This window comes from Heterocephalus glaber, unplaced genomic scaffold, assembly GCF_053883595.1.
Source record: "Heterocephalus glaber isolate CG9 unplaced genomic scaffold, H.glaber_assembly_v1.0 deba00000768, whole genome shotgun sequence".
NCBI classification, from domain to species: Eukaryota; Metazoa; Chordata; class Mammalia; order Rodentia; family Bathyergidae; genus Heterocephalus; species Heterocephalus glaber.
Window position 1 is genome coordinate 625,409 of NW_028258162.1, and position 21,671 is coordinate 647,079.

A 21,671-nucleotide genomic window follows, 5' to 3' on the forward strand; every position below is an offset into this window, starting at 1 on the left:
TAGCCTGGCTTTACAAAAATTTTAAATCTCTCTTTTAAAATCCTCGGACACAAAGGGCTTTATGTTAAATTTAATTGAGGTCTTTTGTGTCCTGAAAAGAATCCTAAGAAATTCAAGCCTTTTGACTTTTGAAGATGACCTGATAAAGCTGCTTAAGAGTGTGGGGTTCTTCACCTTGAATTATTTAACCTTCTGCTGAAGATCAGCTACTACAAATCATTTCAGTATACGGAAGAGTAATCCTCTCCAGAGTGCTTTCGCTTTCTTTTCTGCTGTTTTTAGGCCTCTAAGGATGAGGCACTTCATTAATAACAATTTTCCATTTGTTTGGCCATTGTGAAAAGAGAATTTTTTCTTGATCATTTAGTGGCCAAGGTAAAGACTTTGAAAACTGCTAGACTTTCTCATCTGGAAAATTGTTTATATTAAAAATTATACTTTGGGGCCAAGGATTTAGCTCAGTGGTTCCACTGCCTGCCTCACAAGTGCAGGGTCCCGAGTTTGATCCCCAGTACCAAAAAAAAAATTTAAAAAGTCATCAAATGCGATTGCACTTATGTGAAGGAGCCAGAACAGGCAAATACATGGAGACAGATGATAGATTAGTGGTTGACAGAGGACAGGGGAGAGCAGGGGATGGGCAGCTTCTGCTGACAGCTTCAGCATTTCTTTGCGGTGATGAAAATGTACAATTTAACTGGGTGAATTTTATGATACGTGAATTATAGGCCAATTTTAGTCATTTAGCTGGGTGTGGTAGTACATGTCTATAGTGTTATATTTCTAACACTCAGGAGACTGAGGCAGGAGGATTACTGCAAGTTCAAGGCCAGCCTGGACTACAACATACCAAAACCCCGCCGCAAAAGAAAAGTCATTTAACAGCTGTCCAGTTTTTATTCTTAGCAAGATTCTAGAAGAGGCATTAACTATCCCTGGAGCAGCGTCCATGGTTGGTGGTCATGGGTTGGTGAGGCGGCTGCCCATGCCCACAGAAGGCTGGGTTCTGTGACGAATGAGTGAGTGAATACCAAGCACTGTGGTAATTCAGAGCCGAGAGCCTTTCAGCCTGAAGTGTCTCGGAAGACTCCTGAATCCTGTCCCCTGTGTACTTTCCCTGGGGTGGGAGTGGCCTTTCTGGGAAGATGTCACACCTCTTAAGTCAGTGGTGCTTGTTTGTGCTTGGCACCTGTGACTCTCAGCCTTATTCATGTGCTCCTCATGTGGGAAGTGCTGCCCGGTGCCCAGGGCTGCAACCCATTCATCTTATTATCAGAACATCTCATTGTTGTGCCTCACATGGAGCAAGTGCTAAATCATCAACTTGGGTTTTGTACAGCAGCCTTATAGAGTCTGGGCATCCCTCATCTGAAAATCTGAATTCCAAAATGCTCCGAAATCTAAAGTTTTTTGAACATCCCACAAGTGGAAAATTCCATACCCAGCCTCATATGAGAAGTTGCAGTCAGAGTGTAAATGCCCTAAAAATGTTGTACAAAATTACCTTCAGGCAAGGTGTAAATAAGATGTGAATGAATGTCGTGTTCAGATTCAAGTCCCATCCCCACGATATCTCATTATGCAAATACACATAAGAAGGGCTGTCTTAGCCAGGTGCAGGTGTTTGAGCAGCACCAGTCTCGACAGTGTGCTTAGTGTGTTTGATGGTGAAGAGAATAGTAACTGTCAGGCTGTGGCCCGAGGTGGTGTGGTGTATCACTCAGACTGTACTGAGGGAAAAAGCAGACATTTTGGAAGTAGAGGGCTGATCCTCTCTGCCACTGTCTTTTTGTTGCTGTTGTTCAAGTCGCTCATCCTTTTTTTTCTGCTGCTCAGTTTTTCTTATTAGTGCATGATAGTTCCCTTTATCCTTTCCTTAGTGCCACTTTTCTGTCTATAAGTGGGATGATTATACCTACCCCCGGGATGGTCATGTGGTAAAGCATGGCAGTGGTAACATCAGTGACTTAGTACACATTCTCTGTTAGCAAGTGATTGGTACAGTAGATTATGGTTACCATTATATCATCAGTGTGTGGGCTGTGAGGGAATTGGGGACCCAGGTAGAAGTTCTGTATTCTGTCACAATTTCTGTCAGAGATGAGACCATTTGACAAGCTGGACATATTTTATGCTTATCAGCTTTTGTCTCTGACCTGGCTGAGAAGCTACATGAATAGATGCATTTCACGTTAATCACTGGTGGTGTTCTGATGTCCTGTGTTATATTTTTTACTCTAGGATCTAAAGAAGTACCACTTCTATTATTGGTTCTGCTATCCCGCCCTCTGCCTCCCAGAGAGCATCCCTCTCATTCAGGGGCCAGTGGCTTTGGATCAAAGGTTTTCACCAAAACAGGTATCAAAAAACAAAAGAAGGTACAGGTAAAACTGGGTTTGATATGGAGGAGTAGCTGTGCTTTGTGCCAAAGACAAACAGATGCATCTCTGGATGCAGAATCTGTACCTGTAGAATCTCCCAACATGGCACTGGGAACAGACATGTTTACAAGATGTTTGTGAAGTCATTTTGAAAAAAGTAGTACTTGGGCCGGGGATTTAGCTCAGTGGTTTCGCCGCCTGCTGCGCATGCGCAAGGACCCGAGTTCAATCTCCAGTACCAAAAAAAAAAAGTAGTACTCAGTGGTTTTTTTCAGGTATTCGTGGCGTTTGGTAAAATACTAAATGTGGAGGTGGAAATTATATAACATTGTGAAGGACTGGAAGAATTTACCAAAATGTGGTTTTTACTTTCAGTGTGGGGAAACATACAGCCACATCCTTGGGGAACAGTCTTGGAGACAAACACAAGGTGTCTCCTACCCCATCCCAGCCCTCAGAACTCCTCTGAGTGACGTGGGAAGCTGCACATGGTCGTTTACAGGGCCACTGGAACCTGGCCCTGAAAAGGGAGCTTGAGATGACTGACATAGAGCACAGGCCCTAGCTAGCGTGCCAGTTATTGTTGAGGCACAAATTGAGTGTCAAGATGATTAGGATTCACGAACCACATCAGTCACTAACATCTTGAATTCTGAAACTGAGGAACAGCCCTTACTGAATAAAAAAAAATAGGCTTATTTAGAATAGATCCAAGACTGTGGCTTTGTGGAACTAATTTCTCAAGAAGAAATGTAAGGTAGGGTAAAGGGTTATGGGTGGAGGTTGACTGCTTACAGGTACTGAGTTTCTCTTAGGGAGGACAGAAATGTCCTAGGATTATCTCAGTGATGCTTGGACAACTCAGTAAACATTTTTTTAAAAAATGAAGTGAATACTTCAGATGAGCAAATTGTATGATATGTGAATTATATCTTCATAAAGACATTAAAGATTTATGGGAAGGTTCAGGTAAAACTCACCAGTGGTGAGATGATGTTGGGTCATCACAGTAGGGAAAGAGTGCTTAGTTACTCTGGAGGTCTCTGATCCAGCCCTTAGGGAGCCCCCATGCTGTGTATGCAGTGTCCCTGTGTACCCGTCTAAGACAGGCACCTGGACAGGGTTCTAAAAACGTTAAGTAGTATTATTTGGTGACACTACTATTCATTTGCTGCAGAAGAGTAACAGTGGTGATTGATCATTTCCAATCTTTTCGGCTTTAAGGTACCTGTCATTTCATGTCAGTTTGTAATCAGAAGGACGTGTAATTGTGTAGAGAACAACTCCACGCTTTCTGTTTGCAGATCCACGCCCTCGAGGATGCCTATGATGGTCTCTGCCAAACAGAAGGTGTCTCGGCCCTGCCTTACTTCTTAATCAAGTACTACGACGATGTGGTGCTGGTTTCCCTGCTTAAACACTACAGTGATTTCTTCCAAGGTCAAAGGACAAAGGTCAGAGAAATTCTGAGTGTCTATTATCTGGTAAAAAAAAGTTCATGTTACCATAGATCTCCATAAAATGGAAACTCAGGTGGATTTCCTCGGCACAATGTATTTTAGAACCTAGTTTCTTTGTCTCCAACCTCTCCCACCCTTGCAACCAGACTCCTGCTGATCTCCTGTCCATGCCTCACTTGGCATCAGTGTTCTGGTTATCTCTCCTTCTCTCTTGATTTAGTTCACGTTGTGCTATAGCTTCCAGTCCCTGCTGCTGCTCTAGCCAGGCCTTTGCTGCCTTCTGCTAGGCAGTCAGGGTCCTCTTTCTTCGATCCTGCATGTGCCACTGCAGAATGATCTTCTGACACTGCTGGCCTTTGTCTCATGCCCAGGCTGAGAGCATAGCACCGTCTTCTGGCTCAAGCTGCCTTTCCTGCTTCTTCACCCAGCTTTCTCATAAATCATCATTCCAGGAAGCTTGATGGTTTTCACCAGCCCACCTCCAGCCCAATACACCTGGAACCCTTTGGAAACCCCACAAAAGTCTCTCTCCTTAGTGAAATTCTCCTGCCCATCACCCACCTCATCTCATGACAATCTTCAAGAGCAGATTACACAGGTTGTCCCCCATCTCTCTGCCCCACACATGCCTTTCTGTCTGTCTCTGGCTTGTGCCTCATCCACCTTTCTGGTTCCTCACCCCAAGAAGCACTGGCTCCTTGTTCCATGTCATTGGCCTCTCCTGGGCTTGAGTCTGGCCACCCTCCTGGCATCTGTGAGCTGGAAGGGGATTCCTGGTTTTCTTATCTGCTCACCTGTGTCCTTGGCAGTGTGTTAGCCACTTCAGCACAGCAGCCTGCTTTCCCTGCCTTTTCCCTGCCTTGGTGCCCGCCGTGTTTGTCAGTGCATGGAAATGACTTCCGTGAAACCTGGGGGGACCAGAAACCTCTCTTGCTTTTCTTGCCCAGATTCACTCTTTAGCATAATTCTAGCTTCTCTGTAGTGTTCCTCTAATCATGGCCTCTTCTTGAAAGTTCCTCACTCTTTTCCCTAGGTGCTCTTTTCAGTACGAGCTCCCACCCTTGTACCCTGGCCTCCTGCTTCATTTTACCTCTAGAGAAAGGTTTATCACACCTATTATGGACTGTGCAGTACTGGGATCCTTTCTTTATGGTATATTCTTAGGACAGTTGTAATTTTACTTTTCTTGGGTGATCTTTTATTAAAATCCTTTCCTCTCATTAAAGTATATGCCCCACCAGGGAGGTGCCCTATCCATGACTTCCCACCATTGGATCTGCAATCCCATAGTGTCCTGCCAGGTGTGTAAAGTACAGCAGAAGAATGAATTCAGGCAGGAAGGCATTGCCATGAGGGCTGGAGGTTGTACAGGGGAAGCCCCTGGGTCATAGCTGCTCAGCAAGTCCTGGGCAGCTCTGATAGGACTTATGGTCAGTGATCTCTTCAGCATGAATGTTCTGCTCTGACCGAGGCCATGTCCTTTACAAAGGCTTCCCCAGATTGTCCCTACAAGTGTCTGTCTGGTGAGTCACCAGAGTGGTTAGTGGACTTCAGAATTTAGAATACACAGTAGGCACATGATCTGCGACGGGTAACTCAGAGCTGTGGTTCTTTGTTTGGGCCCGGCTGGTGTGGTTGCATCACCTTTTTGAGAATTTGTCAAAGCAACAGTTGCTCACTGCAGAAAACACCACTTCTGTCCCCAGCTCCAGACCTAATGCCATCGGTACCCTGCGACCATTCATGGGTCCTCTCTGGGGCCCCAGTCTGAGGAAGACAAAGGGGAAGACAGGAGTTGGCCTGCTGGGAGGAATGCTTCCTGACCTGGAACTCCCCTAGGCCTCCATCCTCTCATCCTGGGCTTGGGCAGAACTAAGAAGTGAAGTTTTGCTCACCCATTATAATTGCTCCTGCACTATCTTCTTAGAATAAATCAGTCAGATGAATTTTCAAAGGAAACTTCTTTGGATTAACTTCAGTCTTCAGTTATTCCATAAAAATGAAAATTTGAGGCCCTGAGTCATGCAGCTATCTTTCTTGAACAAAGAGTTAGGCAGACTTTCTTGCTTCTTTGGTTTTCAGAAATAGAAGAAATGAGGAGTGGTCCACCTGGCAGAATCCTTCCTGGGATCGACAGGGCTGGCAGTTCAGCAGCCGGTGCCAAGGGGAGGCTTTCCCAATCCACCTAGGCTACTGTCTTGAATTACCACTCATTGGAGGGGCATCCATGACCACTTTCTTCTCATTTCTGGGTGGTGTGTGGTTGGTAACATGACTGCTTCATGCCAGACTTCTTCGTGACTTGTAGTTCATGAGACAGATTGTGACCTGATGTCTGTGACATTATGTGACATTGTGTCTCAGCACATGTGTCTTTGCATGCACATGCACACACAGAAACTTTCACAAAATACAGTAGTACTTTTCCATATTCTGTTTTATCTTTTGGAAAATTCTAATTGTGACACACTAAATGATTTGAACCATGTCACCTGACATTTGGAAGATGAGGTATGCCCAAGGAGTGACCATTTTGTTGGTGTCATTTTGCAGTGAGTACCCGACTTAAGGACATTTAAGTTGTGAACTTTCACAGGTGTACTGAATAAGACTCACTTTGTCAGACTTAGAAACGTATCTGACTTAAAAATGTTCTCTTAGAGCAGAACTCATTTCTAGGTCAGAGGCTTACTATACTGACACATAAATGAACTCAGACCGCGCAGTTCCATACATCAGTTTATTTCCATCTCTGTCAGTTTTTAAAATTGCACAAAGTTCTTTAGCTATTAAGTTTTAGGATTTTTTAAGGGAACTTTTAATTTATTTTTGGTAATGTTTTTCTATGCATTTTTTTAAAAAACTAAGATTGCACTGTGGGAGAACTGAATCAGATTTCCCCATAATGTCAACATTGAACCTAACCATTGAATTTGATTTGCTTCATGTCCAGTTTGGTTTGCAGCCACAATCATAGAAAGAATTAAGCTGAGGTACCACTGTTAATACATTAATATGCAACCAATTATAGTACAGTGGACCCTCGAGTTACAACCAGCCTAACATACAAACAGTTTGGGTTGTGACTAGAATTTTAGTTTTACTTACAACCAGAGTATTGCATTATGATCCGAATGCTGGCTGCTTTTGCTTCCAGATGGTCTCAGATACGATTTTAGTATATGTGCTGCCAAAGTGAGCACTGGTCTCAGATACAGATTTAACCCTTAAAGAGTTCTGGAAGGAACATTATTACATCTTTTCCTGTGTGGGATTAATTGAGAAATCTAAGGACACTGAGATCTGCCTGTACTCACAAGAGACTTTGAAAGCTGTGTAGAGGAGCCTGACCCTTCAACTGACCAACGTGAGTTACAAGCAGCCCTTGAAAACGAATTGAGTTCGTAAGTCAAGGGCCCACTGTATAATAATATAATAATAGTGTACTCTGCATCCTTTTGCGTGGATTATAATAGTGTATTTTATTAAGGTTTTGGGGGATCGAAGCCAGGGCCTCACACATGACAGGCAAGTGCTCTGCCACTGAGCCACACCCCAGCCATAGTTCTTTTTTTTTTTTCTTTTATTGATACATTTTAGGTATACAATTCGTTTACATTTATCGTTGGGTGTTTGTACCTGTACATGATATATCTTGGTTCTTATTTTTTATTTTTTCCCCATTACCTGTGCACCCTTCACCCCTTCTGTCCTTCCCTATTTACATAGATTTCATTTCCTTTTTTTTTTTTTCCTTTTCTCATAGTTTTTGCTTTCCCCTTCCCCTCCCTTCACTCCTTTGTCTTTGGACCTTTTTTCCTATTTCAAATTATCAGTTATTCATTTTAATCATTTTAACCCTTGTTTACACTATCAGTTTCTCACACTAGTGGAACTATTCGGTATTTACACGTGTGTCCTCTTTATTTCACTTAAAAGGATGGCCTTGATATGCATCCATTTAGCTATAAATGACTCTAGTTTTTCATTCTTTATGGCTGAGTAGTACTCCATTTTATTTAAAAAAACCACATTTTCTTTATCCAGTTTCCAGTTGATGGGCACTTGGGCTGCTTCCAAGCTTTAGCTATTACAAACTGTGTCACTATGAACATAGGTGCACATATATCACTGTAGTATGATTCTTTTAATTCTTTTGGGAAGATCCCCAGCAGAGGAATAGCTGGGTCAAATGAGACCTCTAGTCCTAGTTCTTTTTTTTTTTTTTTTTTTTTGGCACCAGGGATTGAACTCGGGTCCTTGCACTTGCGCAGCAGGCAGCGAAACCACTGAGCTAAATCCCCAGCCCTCTAGTCCTAGTTCTTTGAGGTATCTCCATACTGACTTCCACAGTGGTTGCACCAGTCTGCACTTCCACCAGCAGTGGAGAAGGGTTCGTTTCTCCCCACAACCCCGCCAACATTTGTTATTTGTTGATTTCTTGATAGCAGCCATTCTTTCTGGGGTGAGGTGGAATCTCAGTGTTGTTTTCATCTGCATCTCTCGAATGACCGGTGATGTTGAACATTTTTTCATATATTTGTTTGCTGCTTTTACTTCCTTGTCTGAGAAATGTCTATTCATTTCAGATGCCCATTTTTGAATTGGGTCTTTGAATTTGGGGGGTCTGAATTTTTTCAATTCTTTATATATTCTAGATAATAGTCCTCTGTCTGAGGTACAGCTGCTAAAAATTTTTCCCCATATTGTAGGTTGTCTGTGAGCTTTGTTGGTGGTTTCTTTTGCAGTGCAGAATCTTTTTAATAAGATGAGATCCCAGTTGTTGATTCTTTCTGCTAGTTCCCATGCTGCGGAGGTTTTGTTCATGAAGTCTTTTCCTATGCCAGTGTCTTCAAGAGTTCTACCTAACTTATCTTCCAGCAAGTTTAGTGTTTCTGTCTTAATATTTATATCTTTAATCCACTTTGGTCTTAGTTTAGTGCATGGTGATAGGTATGAGTCTAGTTTCAATCTTTGGCAGGTTGAAATCCAGTTTTTCTGACACCATTTATTAAATAGGCTATCTTTCCTCCAGTGATGGTGATTGGCTCCTTTGTCAAAGATGAGGTGGCTGAGCATGTCTGGAGTTGTTTCTGCATCTTCTAATCTATTCCAGTGATCATCAGGTCTGTTCCTTTGCCAGTACCATGCTGATTTTATCACAGTAGCTTTGTAGTATAGTTTCAAGTTGGGGATTGTGATATCCCCAGCCTTGTCTCTGTTGCTTTGAATTGCTTTAGCTATTCTAGGTCTCTTCTGGTTCCAAATGAATTTTTGGATTGTTTTCTCTAGTTCTGTGAAGTATATTGTTGGAATTTCAATTGGCATTGCATTGAATCTATATAGTAGTTTTGGAAGTATGGCCATTTTCACTATATTGGTTCTTCCTACCCAGGAGCAAGGGATGTCTTTCCATTTTCTTGTATCCTCTTCGATCTCTTTTTTCAGAGTGCTGTAGTTTTTAATGTAGAGGTCTTTTGCTTCCTTTGTTAGACTGATTCCTAGATATTTCATTTTTTTGGATGCTATTGTAAAAGGAATTATTTCCCTGATTTCTCTCTCAGTGAGTCTGTTATTTGTGTACAAGAAGGCTATTGTTTTTTGAGTGTTGACCTTGTATCCAGCTACTCTACTAAATCTGTCAATTAAGTCTAGAAGTCTTTTGGCCGAGTTTTTGGGTCTTCTATGTAAAGTATCATATCATCAGCAAATAATGACAGTTTAACTTCTTCTTTTCCTATCTTTATTCCATTTATTCTTTCTCTTTTCTAATTGCTGTGGCTAATGTTTCCAGAACTATATTGAACAGGAGTGGTGATAGTGGGCATCCTTGTCTTGTTCCTGATTTTAGCGTGAAAGTTTTCAGTTTTTGACCATTTAGTATGATATTGGCTGTTGGTTTTTCATAGATAGCCTTAATCAGGTTAAGATTAAGACCTTCTATTCCAATTTTCTATAGGGTTTTTATCATGAATGGGTGCTGGATTTTGTTGAATGCTTTTTCTGCATCTATTGAGATGATCATTTGGTTTTTGTCCTTGACTCTGTTAATATAGTGTATTACATTTATTGATTTACAAATGTTGAACCATCCTTGCATCCCTGGGATAAATCCGACTTGGTCAGGGTGTGTGATCTTCTTGATGACCCTCTGTATTCTGTTTGCCAGTATCTTGTTGAGGATTTTTGCATCTATGTTCATGAGGTAGATTGGCCTGTAGTTCTCTTTTTGGGTTGAGTCTTCCCTGGTTTTGGAATCAAAGTAACACTTGCTTCCAGGAATGAATTCGGAAGTATTGCCTCCCTTTCAATTTCCTTGATGAGTTTGAAGAGTAATGGTGTTCTTCTTTAAATGTCTTGTAAAATTCAGCAGTGAAGCCATCGGAATGTGGGCTTTTCTTTGTTGGTAAATATTTTATTACATTTTCAATTTCACTCATTGTAATTGGGGTGTTTAGAATTTCTATATCTTCTTCATTAAACTTTGGCAATTCATATGTATCTAGGAATCTGCCCATTTCTTCTGTGTTTTCCATTTTATTGGAGTAGAGGTTCTCGAAGTAGGTATTGATGATCCTCTGGATTTCTGTTGGATCTGTTGTGACTTCACCTTTTTCATTCTTAATTGCATGTATTTGTGCCTTTTCTTTCCTTTTTTTGATAAGGTTGGCTAAAGGTTTATCGATTTTATTTATTCTTTCAAAAAACCAACTCTTTGATTCATTGATTTTTTTGTATTGTTCTCTTAATCTCCATTGCATTAATTTCTGCCCTATTCTTTATAAATTCCTCTCTTGTACGAGCTTTGGATTCATTATGCTCTTCTTTTTCTAGGAGCCTGAGGTTCTGCATTAGGTTATTTATCTGAGTTTTCTCTGTTTTCCTAATATGGGCATTCACTGCTATGAATTTCCCGCATAGAACTGCTTTCATTGTGTCCCATAGATTCCTGTATGTTGTACTGGCATTTTCATTTACTTGTAGAAACTGTTTAATTTCTTCTTTAATTACTTCTGTGACCCATTGGTTGTTCAAGAGGGTGTTGTTCAGTTTCCATGTGTTTGTTGGGGTTTTGTGGTTTCTTATGTTATTGATCTCCAATTTTATTGCACCATTGTCTGATAATATACAGGGGGTAACTTCTGTTCTTTTACATTTACTTAGATATGTCCTATGAGCTCGCATGTGGTTTATTCTGGAGAAAGACCTGTGTGCAGCCAAAAAAAAAATGTGTATTCCGATTTTGTGGGGTTTAATACTCTGTAAACATCTATTAAGTCCATTTGTTCAATAGCTTGGTTCAGTTCTAGAATTTCCTTGTTAACTTTTTGTCCAGATGATCTGTCTGTTTGTGATAGTGGGGTATTGAGGTCCCCCACTAGAATTGTGTTAGTGTTTATTTGGTTTTTCATGTCTATTAATATTTGTTTTGTATAGTTGGGGGCATTTGTATTTGGTGCATACATATTTAGGATTGTCATCTCTTCCTCTTGGATTGTTCCCGTCACAAGGATGTAGTGACCATCTTTGTCTCTCTTAATTAGTTTTGGTTTGAAATGTACTTTGTCTGCAAATAAGATTGCTACCCCTGGTTTTTTCTGGGTTCCTATGGCGTGGAGAACTGTTTTCCATCCTTTAACTTTCAGTCTATGAGTTTCTTTTTGAGTTAGGTGTGTTTCTTGTATATGGCATATTGTTGCATTTTCCTTTTTAATCCATTCTTCCAGTCTATTTCTTTTGATTGGTGAATTGAGGCCATTAACATTGATGGTTATAATTGATAGATATTGACTCATCCTTGTCATGATGTTTTACTGTTGTTGGCTCTTTTATTTTTTATTTTTCCCCCTTTCCCTTTAGTTTCTTACCTTGCCTGGTGGCTTCCCTCTGTTGGGCCTCATGGAGTTGTGACCTTCATTGTCTTTTTCCAGGATATTGTTTAGAATTGTTTGGAGTGCTGGTTTGGTGTTCATGAAATTTCTCAGGTGTTCTTCGTTGTGGAAGTATCTAATTTCCCCATCGATTTTGAAAGATAATTTTGCAGGATACAACAGTCTAGGTTGGAAGTTATTTTCTTTTAGGGCTTGAAATACTTCACTCCAGGCTCTCCTTGATTTGAAGGTTTTTGTTGAGAAGTCTGCTGTGATTCTGATGGGCTTTCCTTTGTAGGTGATTTGTTTCTTTTCTCTAACTGCTTGTAGGATTTTGTTTTTCTGTTGGGTTTCTGGGATCTTGACTATTATATGTCTAGATGTAGATTTTTTTTGATCATGGCTGGTTGGAGTTCTATATGCCTCTCTTATCTGTATGTCCAGTTTTCTACCTCTGTCTGGGAAGTTTTCCACTATTACTTCTGTGAACAGTTTTTTTTTTAATGTCAGTTGTGCTTTCTCCTGTTTTCTCATGGACTCCTATCAGTCTTATGTTATTCTTCTTTGCATCGTCTAGCAATTGTTGGATTGATTTCTCATGGACCCTTACTATTTTTAAGAAATCTCTATTTTCATGGTCTCTAACCGCAATCCTGTCTTCTATATCTGATATTCTATCTTCAGATTCCCTTAATTGGCTGTGGATACTTTCAATGGAGTTTTTGATCTCCTGATTATCTGTTTGAATCTGTTTCATGGATTCCATTTCTTTCTTATGTTGGGCAATCATGGTTTCCATTTCTTATGCCGGGTATTCATGGTTTCCAGCATGTTTCTGAGCTCATCTATTTTTTTTATCTGTTTCTGTTCTAGATCCTCTAATCATGTCTTTCACTCTGCTCACCATCTCTGCGGATACCTGGGAGATTATTTCTGCTTTGAATTTTTCTAGAGCCTCATTCATCTGTTTTGTTACTTCCTGTTCTATCAGTTCAGGGTATCCAGGTGATTGGTTATGGGACTTTTCCATCTCATTTCCCCCAGGATTTACCCTTGTTGGGGTGGAAGTCTGAGTTTGTGCCTTGCTTAAATGTCTTCTCATTTTTGTTTTTGGTACTGTCCTTGGTTTAACTCCTGGGTTGATAGTTTGAAATTGCTTATTGTAGGTACTGTGTTGCTTGTAATTAGAACCCTTATGGAATGATTGCTTCTCAGAGGTGTCTTCCAGATATAGCTGGTCTTTAAGTTTTGAGTCTCTAATGACTCTAAGGCTATCTCATTTTCCTTATACTAGGAAGGTTCATTGACTAGATCCATACCAACACCTTAGCCCAAGTGATAACAATTAGCAACACCACTGCATCAAGTACATCTTTAAAAATGACATTTTGTGGTAGTTATTAATCTGTCACCTTTAGCTGTGTGAATTAAATCAAGATTGAGGACCAACCCAGCATATAGTGAATAAACTCTTCACTATAGCAACTTTACCCTTTGGGATGGGGAGTTAGAAGGGGTTGGGGAGGGAGGGACAGATGGGAAGAAGGATAGGGGAAGGTTAGCAGTGTGGCCAGAGGACACAGGTGAGAAGGAAAAAGAGAATAACAGGAAAATAAAGAAGAACTCTGACTGAGGACCAAAACAGGGACAAAAAGGGAAGATGAACAATATGGGAGAGCAAGAGAGTGAGTGTAAGAGAGAGAGAAAGGAAAGAGAAAAGAAAGAAGAAAAGAAAAGAAAAAAGAAGAGAGAAAAACATTTGCAAAGAGTAGGGAAAAAAATTACAGATAAGAGGAGCAAAAGAAAAGAAAATAGAAAAGAAACAAAATAATAAAACTAATTTTGGGAATAAAAAATAACCATGAAGATGAAGGGCCTCTTTCAGGGTATGTCTCTGCTGTCACAATAGACAACGTGGGTAGCAGTGTGCAGATATAAGTCAGTGAGTCTCAGCAAGCTAGTCACAGACCCGTGAGATTCAGGCAGATTTCTGGCTGCAAGTCCCAAGTTGAGCTCCCTGTCCTCCTGCAGGGTTGAACTCTGCAGAGTTGTATTACAGGTTCCAGCTGCCCTTCCCCTGAAGATAGTCCCGGTCCTGATGGGAGGTGAAGACAACTCCAACTTACCCAGTACAGTGGTCTAGTGGTCTGGTGGTCTGGTGTCCTTTGCATCTTTGTAGTGTGGAACCACGTGGCTGTACAGAAGAGCAGGGGTGTGTGGGGGTTTGTCCGGTGGATTGCTGCCAAGGAGCGGGCTGATTCGACGCATACCGCGCGACTCGGGGCATTGCTACGGTGTCCGCAGATCTGCCTGTCTACAGCGTCAGCCACAGTTCTTGACATTGAGGGTTCTTATAACTCTTCTCTTAGGAGCTTCTCTGTGCCTGAAATTATTCCTCTCCTTCCCCAGATCACCTCCTGTATTTTGAATTGTTTTCATAGAAAGGATTTCAGGGTAAAGGTTAAAGAGCTGAATATTTTGAGGTTGTTTTTTGTTGTTTCAGTGGCGCTGGAGATGAAAACCGGGGCCTTGCGCATGCCAGGGAAGTGTTCTGCCACTCAACTACCTCCCCATCCCTTTTTATTTTTTGTTTTGAGACACGATCTTTCTAGGTTGCCTAGGCCAGCCTCAAACTTGCAATCTTCTGGCCCCAGCCTCACATTTTCAGGGGAAGGACACCTTGATTTTGTTGCTTATCTCCATGGTGTCACCCTTTCCACACGGCCAGTTTCAGTCACCCATTTGCAGTCACAGAGTTGAGCAGAGGTGGTAACAGTTGGCTCTTGCAGCCTGCGTGCTGCTGTGTCTAACAACCTTTGCCACCAAGCTCTGCCAGTTTCCCCCTGCCAGCTATGTCCCCTTATAGCATGAGGTGTTCACGTTGTCATACATTTGGAAGGCTGCAAATGGGGGTATTTGAGTCCTCATTTCCCACCATGAGAAGCTGGTTCCCCTTACTGCTCAGAGTGGCCCTCTGTGCTGCGGGCCAGTTCTGAGGACCATGTTGCATACAGCCCACCCTACTGCCAGTCTTTGGGGAACCTTGCCTCTCTCTTCTCTCGTCAGAGCAGGTAGGAAGAGTGGATGTCTGGAGACTGTTTTGTACTGTCAGCAACTAAGCCTACCACCCTGGGGTTGTCATGTCTGCACACAGAGCAGCATCGAAAGAGCAGCTACTTCTCTGCCCTGAGTTGGCTCCTCCTTCGCTTAGTGGTCCCTTTGCATCTTGGCAGCTGGCTGCAGCCTTGAAGTATATTTGGTATTTGGAATTTTTCCCTTATACTTTTAAAACATGTAACCTCCTTGGTTCACTTCCTGCTGTATCAAGTGTTTGGCTGAGGAAAGATAGCACTTCTCAGATAAGCTCGTTTTGTGGGAGCACTATGGAAAACCCTCTGGCTCAGGACTTCCAGCTGACAGTTTTGCTTTTTCCTTCTCATGGACCTTTTCAGCAAATTGCTTGGTGGGCTGTGGCCAGGTTGTGACTGCCGTTCCAGTGAGCTGCGTGCTGTTCCCAAGTAGGAAGGGTTGCTGCTTAAACCTTCAAAACAGTGTGGGTTTCCCTCCCAATTAAGTTTGCTTCTTTCTGCTGATTTGTACTATAAAAAAAGTGATATGCTCAAGTTCACACAATTAATCTGTGGCAAAGCCAATCTTAGAATCCAGAACAACTCCTAGCCAGTATTTATTCTGATTCCATTTTTATTTGTTTGGTTGAGAAAGGGTCCTGCTATATAGTTCAGGCTGGCCTTGGATCCACTGTGTAGCCAAGACTGACCTCAAACTCACAGCGATCCTCACCCCTCAGCTTCCTGAGTGCTGAGATTACAGGTGTGCACCACTGCTCCTGGCTCTGATTTCATTTTTTTTAAAATCTGTTTACAGCCAGGTATGGTGGTGCATGCCTGTAATCCTAGTACTTGGGAGGCTGAGGTGGGAGGATCATCGTGAGATTGAAGCCAGCCTGGGCTACATAGTAGGTTCAGGGCTAGCCTGGAATACATAGCAAGACACTGTCTCAAAAAAACAACAAAAAATAATTTTTTTTCTTTTTTTGCTTAGTAATAGTTTTTACCTAATGTTGTCCTGATTGGCACAGTGGGGTTTCCTGAGTTCCTAAGGTACTTAGAGATTCTGGAGTCACTTTTAAATCATCAAGGAAAGACAGATAGTGAGTGTTTAGTATAGTGTCAGATGGACTCTCGTGTTTGTCCTGCGCTGCCTGGCGCCTGCGCTTCTGCAGGCCTTGTCCTGGAAGGAGAGTTCATTCCCTTGAATTGTTTTCAGGCCAACCCCCTTCTGTGAGTAAGCAGTAAATTCCTCTGTAGCAGAGCTTCCCTGCTCTCTGTGTAGCTCATCTCGAGTCAGGTTGTTTTAAAAACCTTATTCCTGGTCATTTCTGCTCAAAAAGATTTCTTAGCCCTATTGGCTTTGTGCTAAATGTGAGAAATATGCTCATTCTTTGAGGCTGGGCATCCGCTTGTCGCATCTAACACCTGAACTTCCACCTAACACCTGAACGGATTTCTCCGTTCTCAGGTGCTCTTTTCCCCTGTTGTCATTTTTCTGATATCAAGAATTTCTTATGGTTGTTGTACATATTTAATAATGTGGCATTTTTATTTCCTGCCCCATTCTAAAGTGCATTTATAATGTATGATGCTTTTCAATCAAGAAAACATAGTTGTCAAATAATCAGTTCCCATACTGAAAACCAGAGGGTGCAGTGAGCCATCTTTAAGCAAGTGCTGCTTTTCTCCTCAGACCCCGGGAGGCTGAGATGAGAGGGTGCCAGAGAATCCCAGGGGCCTTCACTGAGCATGCAGTGGTAGAGGGGTGCGTGCTCAGCACTTCCGGGCACTTCCGACACAGGTGGTCTCTAAGGGCTGTGTTTGCAGAACTGTTGTTGTCAAGCAGGGGTTTGCAAACTGACTGTGCATTATAATCACCCAGGAATCTTTTAAAATAATGAAGGCAGGCAGGCCTGGGGGAGGCTCGGGCCAGAGGCTTGCTTCAGCATGTGCAGGCCCTGGGTTCCATACCCAGCACCAAAGCAAAACAAAACAAATGCTGGAGCTAAAACCCCATCTGATCAGAATCTCTGCAGTGGGGTGCAAAGAGTGGTGTGTTTGAAGGCTCCCAGGTGCTGCCCAAGGCACTCCGTTAGAGAGGAGCAGGAGAGAGCAGTGCTTCTGAAAGTTGCTAGGCAGAGGAATCTCCTGGGTTCTTGGTAAAGCGCAGACTCTGATGCAGCAGGGAAGGAGGCCTGGGACCGCTCCTCCTGAAGGTGAGGTCGGGAAGAGCCTTGAGATTCACATCCAGCAGGCCCTGGGGGTGCAGATGCTGCTAGAGTATGGACCCTGCTCTGAGGAGCCTGGGGGACCATAGATCCAATCCTGGCTTTTTGAGGTAATGAAAATAGCTTCAGACATTTTTTTTTCCTTCTGTCTACAAGACCATCCTCTCTAATAGCTCCCAAATGAGGCCAGAGGACACACCAGCTACATCCGAGCCGCTCCAAATCTCGGTGCAGACACAGGTTGCCAGGTGCAGCCCCGGGGTCAGGGCACTTGGGTGCTGTTGGTAGCATTGCACACAGGCCAGGCTCTCCGGGCCAGTTTTGCCTCTTTCCGTCCCCGCCAGGTGGGGATGGGTGCTGCTGTTCTCCTCCTGATCAGATAGAAGAGCTGCGGCCTGCAGAGGCTGAGTCCTTTGCCTGGGTGCTCCAGGATTGAGAGCACCTGGGTAAGGTCTGTTCTTAAGGGTCCCTGGGTGCTGACAATGTTCTGTGTGCCCATGGAAGTCTCACTGAAGGTATCCTATGTTTCCTGAAGAGCTGGCCATGGAGATGAACCTGTCTGTATGAAACACGAATCTATTTGCATTTAAGACATGGAAATGCACCTCGACAGAAAAATCTTCAGTTTTAGGTACAAGAACATTTTATGTAATGGAAAACACAGGGAAAAAATTTTTTTGAGACTGGCGTTGAACTGACTATGTAGTCCAGTCTGGCCTCAAACTTGGAGTGATCCTCCTGCTTCAGCCTCCCAAGTGCTGGGATTACAGGCATGCATCATCATGAGGAGCTAGCAAATATCTTTAAAGACTGTCTTTGAAATAGTGCATTAATTATCTGATAATACAATAGTAAAACTCATTTTCTGAGATATACTGAACACAGATGAAGACTAATGAATTGTCCTCAAAGGAAACAAAACATTTGGTACCATTACTAACATTTACTGACATGAAAAAAAGTTTACAACATAATTAGAGATAAGCAATATTTACCACCGCCTGCCTTGCAAGTGCAAGGTCCTGAGTTTGATCCCCAGTACCCCCCACAAAGGCAATATTTATAGTATGATCCCATTTTTGTTTAAAAGTTGTAATAAAATACATTTATTTAACAATAAAATTATGGTTTTATTAACCACTGTTAATGTGGTGGGGTTATTGATATTTTTAATCTTTTTTCCCCCGCTAGTCTAAATATTGCTTAAGCTCCTACTTTGTGGATGGCACTATCCCAAGTGTTGTGGGAAGTATATGGAAGTGTCTGGGCTGGTTCTATCCTACAAAATCAACTATTTCTACATGAAACAAAAGTATATTGGCCACATTTTCATTTAACCCACCTTATGCCTAAGAAGGAAACTTATGGGTTAATTGGTGGTTTTTTGCCAGCCTTCTCTTCATGCTCCCTTCCTCCTTCCCTCCCATCCATCCATCCATCCATCCACCCACCCACCCACCAGTTGATCCATCTATCTGCCCATCCACCCACCCATCCAGCTATCCACCTACCCATCTACCCATCTATCCACCCATCCACCTACTCACGCATCCAGCCACCCATCCAGCCAGCCATCTAACCCCCACCCACCCATCCAGCCACCCTTCTGTCCGTTCACCCATCCATCCACTCACCCATCAATCCCTCCCTCCATCCATCCATCCCTCCCTCCATCCATCTATCCATCCACCACTCACCACCCACCCACCCACCTGTGTTTTCATCATTCTGCAAGGATTCACTAAAGTACCTCCCATATATCTCTGAACTGATCATGGGAGGATGACACTTTAATGTTGTCACCTTCCATCACCATGACACATTTGTCAAAACTAAGAAGCCAACATCAGTACGTGGCTCATAATGCCTCAGTTTATTGCAGTTTCATCTGTTTTCCCAGTAGCATCCTCTTTCTGTTCCAATTCTTTCACAATTCTGAGGAGGACACGTGGTTATTTTTGTAGACCGTCCCTGAATTTGTTTTCCTGTGATTAGATTGTGGTTATGGGTTTTTGGACAGAATACCCTGGGGGAGAGTCGGCTTGTCATCACATGCTGCCAGGGTGTCCTTGGTGATATTCAATTGATCGCTGGGTGAATGCAGTGTTTGCCACATTTCTCCACTGAAAGTGAGTCCCCAAGTCCAGCCACCCTCAGGGAGAGGGAGTAAATTCCTCTCTTGAAGAGGGCGGTATCTACAGTCTAGTTCTCAAGTCTCCTCATTTTCATTTATTGATTCCCCTATATAAGTGTGGTTGATATATTTATTTCATGCTTTGAGGTCTAACCCAACATTATGTTATTTATTTCATTGCACTGATCGCTGCAGCCTCGGCCATGGAGCACTCCTTCACCTGGCACCTGTGTCCCCTGGTGTCCCCCTGTCCTTTCCTTATTTTCTGGTACTAGGTGTTCCGGGCTCATCATGTGTTTTCCTTGCCCACCCCTAGAATTAGCCACAGGTCCCCATTGCCCTAACTCCTTTTATTGGAGAGTGGTATTTAGAAACCAAGATCTGGGTGTTCGTGGTCTTTAAGAGAAAGGAGACCAAAAACCCCACAGCATCTTGTGTATAATGTACAAAGATCTGTGGAGGTTGGGAGGACAGAGTGATTCCCACCACTAAGGGACAGCCTTGCCGAAGAAATGGCACTCAAGCCAGGTGGGGTTTTCAGAGGGAGGCTTGGGGAGGGAGGGAGGGTCGTCTGGGCTTGATCTGAACTCATTACAGACTCACAGTAGCCATGGTCCTCTCTGACTTCTCGCTGCTGCCAAGGGAGCTATTTTCCTAGCCCTTCTCTGTATGTGTGCCCTGACAGAGGACCTTCCCTCACTCCCTGTCCTCCTCCCCAGTGGACCTCGCTCCCGTTCTCTGCCAGCTCCAGTGCCAGGTGCAGGGGCCGATTCCTGCTGTCAGGGAGTTCTGTTGTCTAGCGTGAGGTCCTTGAGCTCTCCATTCTTCCTGTCAACTCTCCACCAGGTGGCTTTCTAATTCATAATGCTTTGCAGGACAGAATACAGCAGTGGGCCAGAAGCCACTGCTGTGGGCTTCTGGTGTCTCTGCTGTGAACCTGACTTGCTGCTCGACTCACTCAGAAAGCCTTCTCTGTTCACAGATAACAGTCGGTGTCTACGACCCCTGTAACCTAGCCCAGTACCCGGGATGGCCTTTGAGGAATTTTTTGGTCCTGGCAGCCCACAGATGGTATTTACGTATGTGTGTGTATGTGTGTGTTTGTGTGTGTGTGTGTGTCTATCTGTCTGTGCCTGTGTGTTTTTAACCATGTCTTGTCTGTCTTTATCTCTGTTTTCCCATATGTGTTTTTTGTTTTATTACTGGCATACAAACCAAAAAGTAAATCAGTAAATCAGCCATAACCCAGTTTCCCTCGGTGGTGAGTTCTTAATCAGGTCTGCTAGGGAGCAAGGATATTTTAGACTGTGAGAGGGCGGGTAGCCAGTGGCCCTGAAGCTAAAATCTGCCAGCCCTCCCTGCAGGCCATCAGGGTTGCTTTCAGGTAGGGATTTCCTGTTGCTGCCACCCTTGATTTTTTTCCTAACCCTAAAAGAATTAAAGCAGAGGGTATCTAAGAGCCAGTAGACACTGAAGAGATGCAAACACCCTCAGTCATCAACAAGACAGCATCAAAACCATAATGAGATGCTACTGCCTGTCCCCTAGAGTGATTTAATACAAGTGACCTTGCTAAGAGTAGCTGCAGACATGCAGTGTTGGGACCCTGGCACGCTGCTGCAAGAATGTTTGGCAGCATCTACCAAAGTTAAAAATATCTGCAGCTTTGCAGTCACACACTGCACGGAGTATGCAGATGTACTCACAAGCAGAACCCTTCCAGAATGTTTACAGCAGCATTATTCTTAACAACCCCAAGCTGAGAAGAACCCCCTGTTCATCAGTGGGGTGCAGAGTAAATAGAGTTCCTTACAGCGGGGTGCTGCCATGCCGCGAGTCTGCAGGAAGTACTGGCACATGCTGCAGCACAGGTACATTAAAAAACCATGTGAAAAGGCTGGGATTTAACTCAGTGGTTTCACCGCCTGCTGCGCAAGCGCAAGGACCTGAGTTGGATCCCCAGTACCAAAATAAATAAATAAAAGCCATGTGGGGGGTGGGGGGTGGGACCATGCAGCCTTGTGAAGTAAGCAGACCTGAAAGAATACACCTTGCCTGATTCTGTTTATACAGAGACCAAAGCAGGCGAGGCCATGGGAAGACTTAGGGGTAGGGAAATGGTTCCTTTTGAGAGGGGCGGGTCATGGCTGGGACCTGTGACAAGATCCTTTATACTTGGCATTTGTGTGCTCTTCCTTACACCTGCTTTACTCCAGAGAAAGTGTTTCTCAGGCACATAAAGGCACATAAATAAATCTCAGATATCCCCCAGGGAGGAAGGGGCTGGAAGAGCCCAGGGCTCACAGGTGATTTTGTAAGGTTCTAGGAGCACTTTTCCCTGCACCTGAAAGCTTCATTTGTCACAACTGTTTCTCCACAATGTGAGTGCTGTACAAAATTCACCTAGAAAGAAATGACAGCCAACTCGGCATCCAGCCCCAAACAATGTGGATCTGTTCAGCGTCTCCCAGGTTAAGGCTATCCTGAGTGTGTCCGAGAGGAGGAATTGGAATGCACTGAATTTAC

The 21,671-nt window shown here is 43.2% G+C and overlaps 1 protein-coding gene across 1 annotated transcript in view; it reads left to right on the forward strand.

Annotated features, from left to right (window-relative positions):
- Atg7 (autophagy related 7) overlaps positions 1–21,671 on the forward strand; it is a 247,482-nt gene that overhangs the window by 30,997 nt on the left and 194,814 nt on the right. Inside the window, 3 exon segments of the mRNA XM_087207180.1 lie at positions 2,242–2,358; positions 3,686–3,835; positions 20,128–20,216. Of these exon segments, the coding sequence (XP_087063306.1) occupies positions 2,242–2,358; positions 3,686–3,835; positions 20,128–20,216 (356 nt within the window).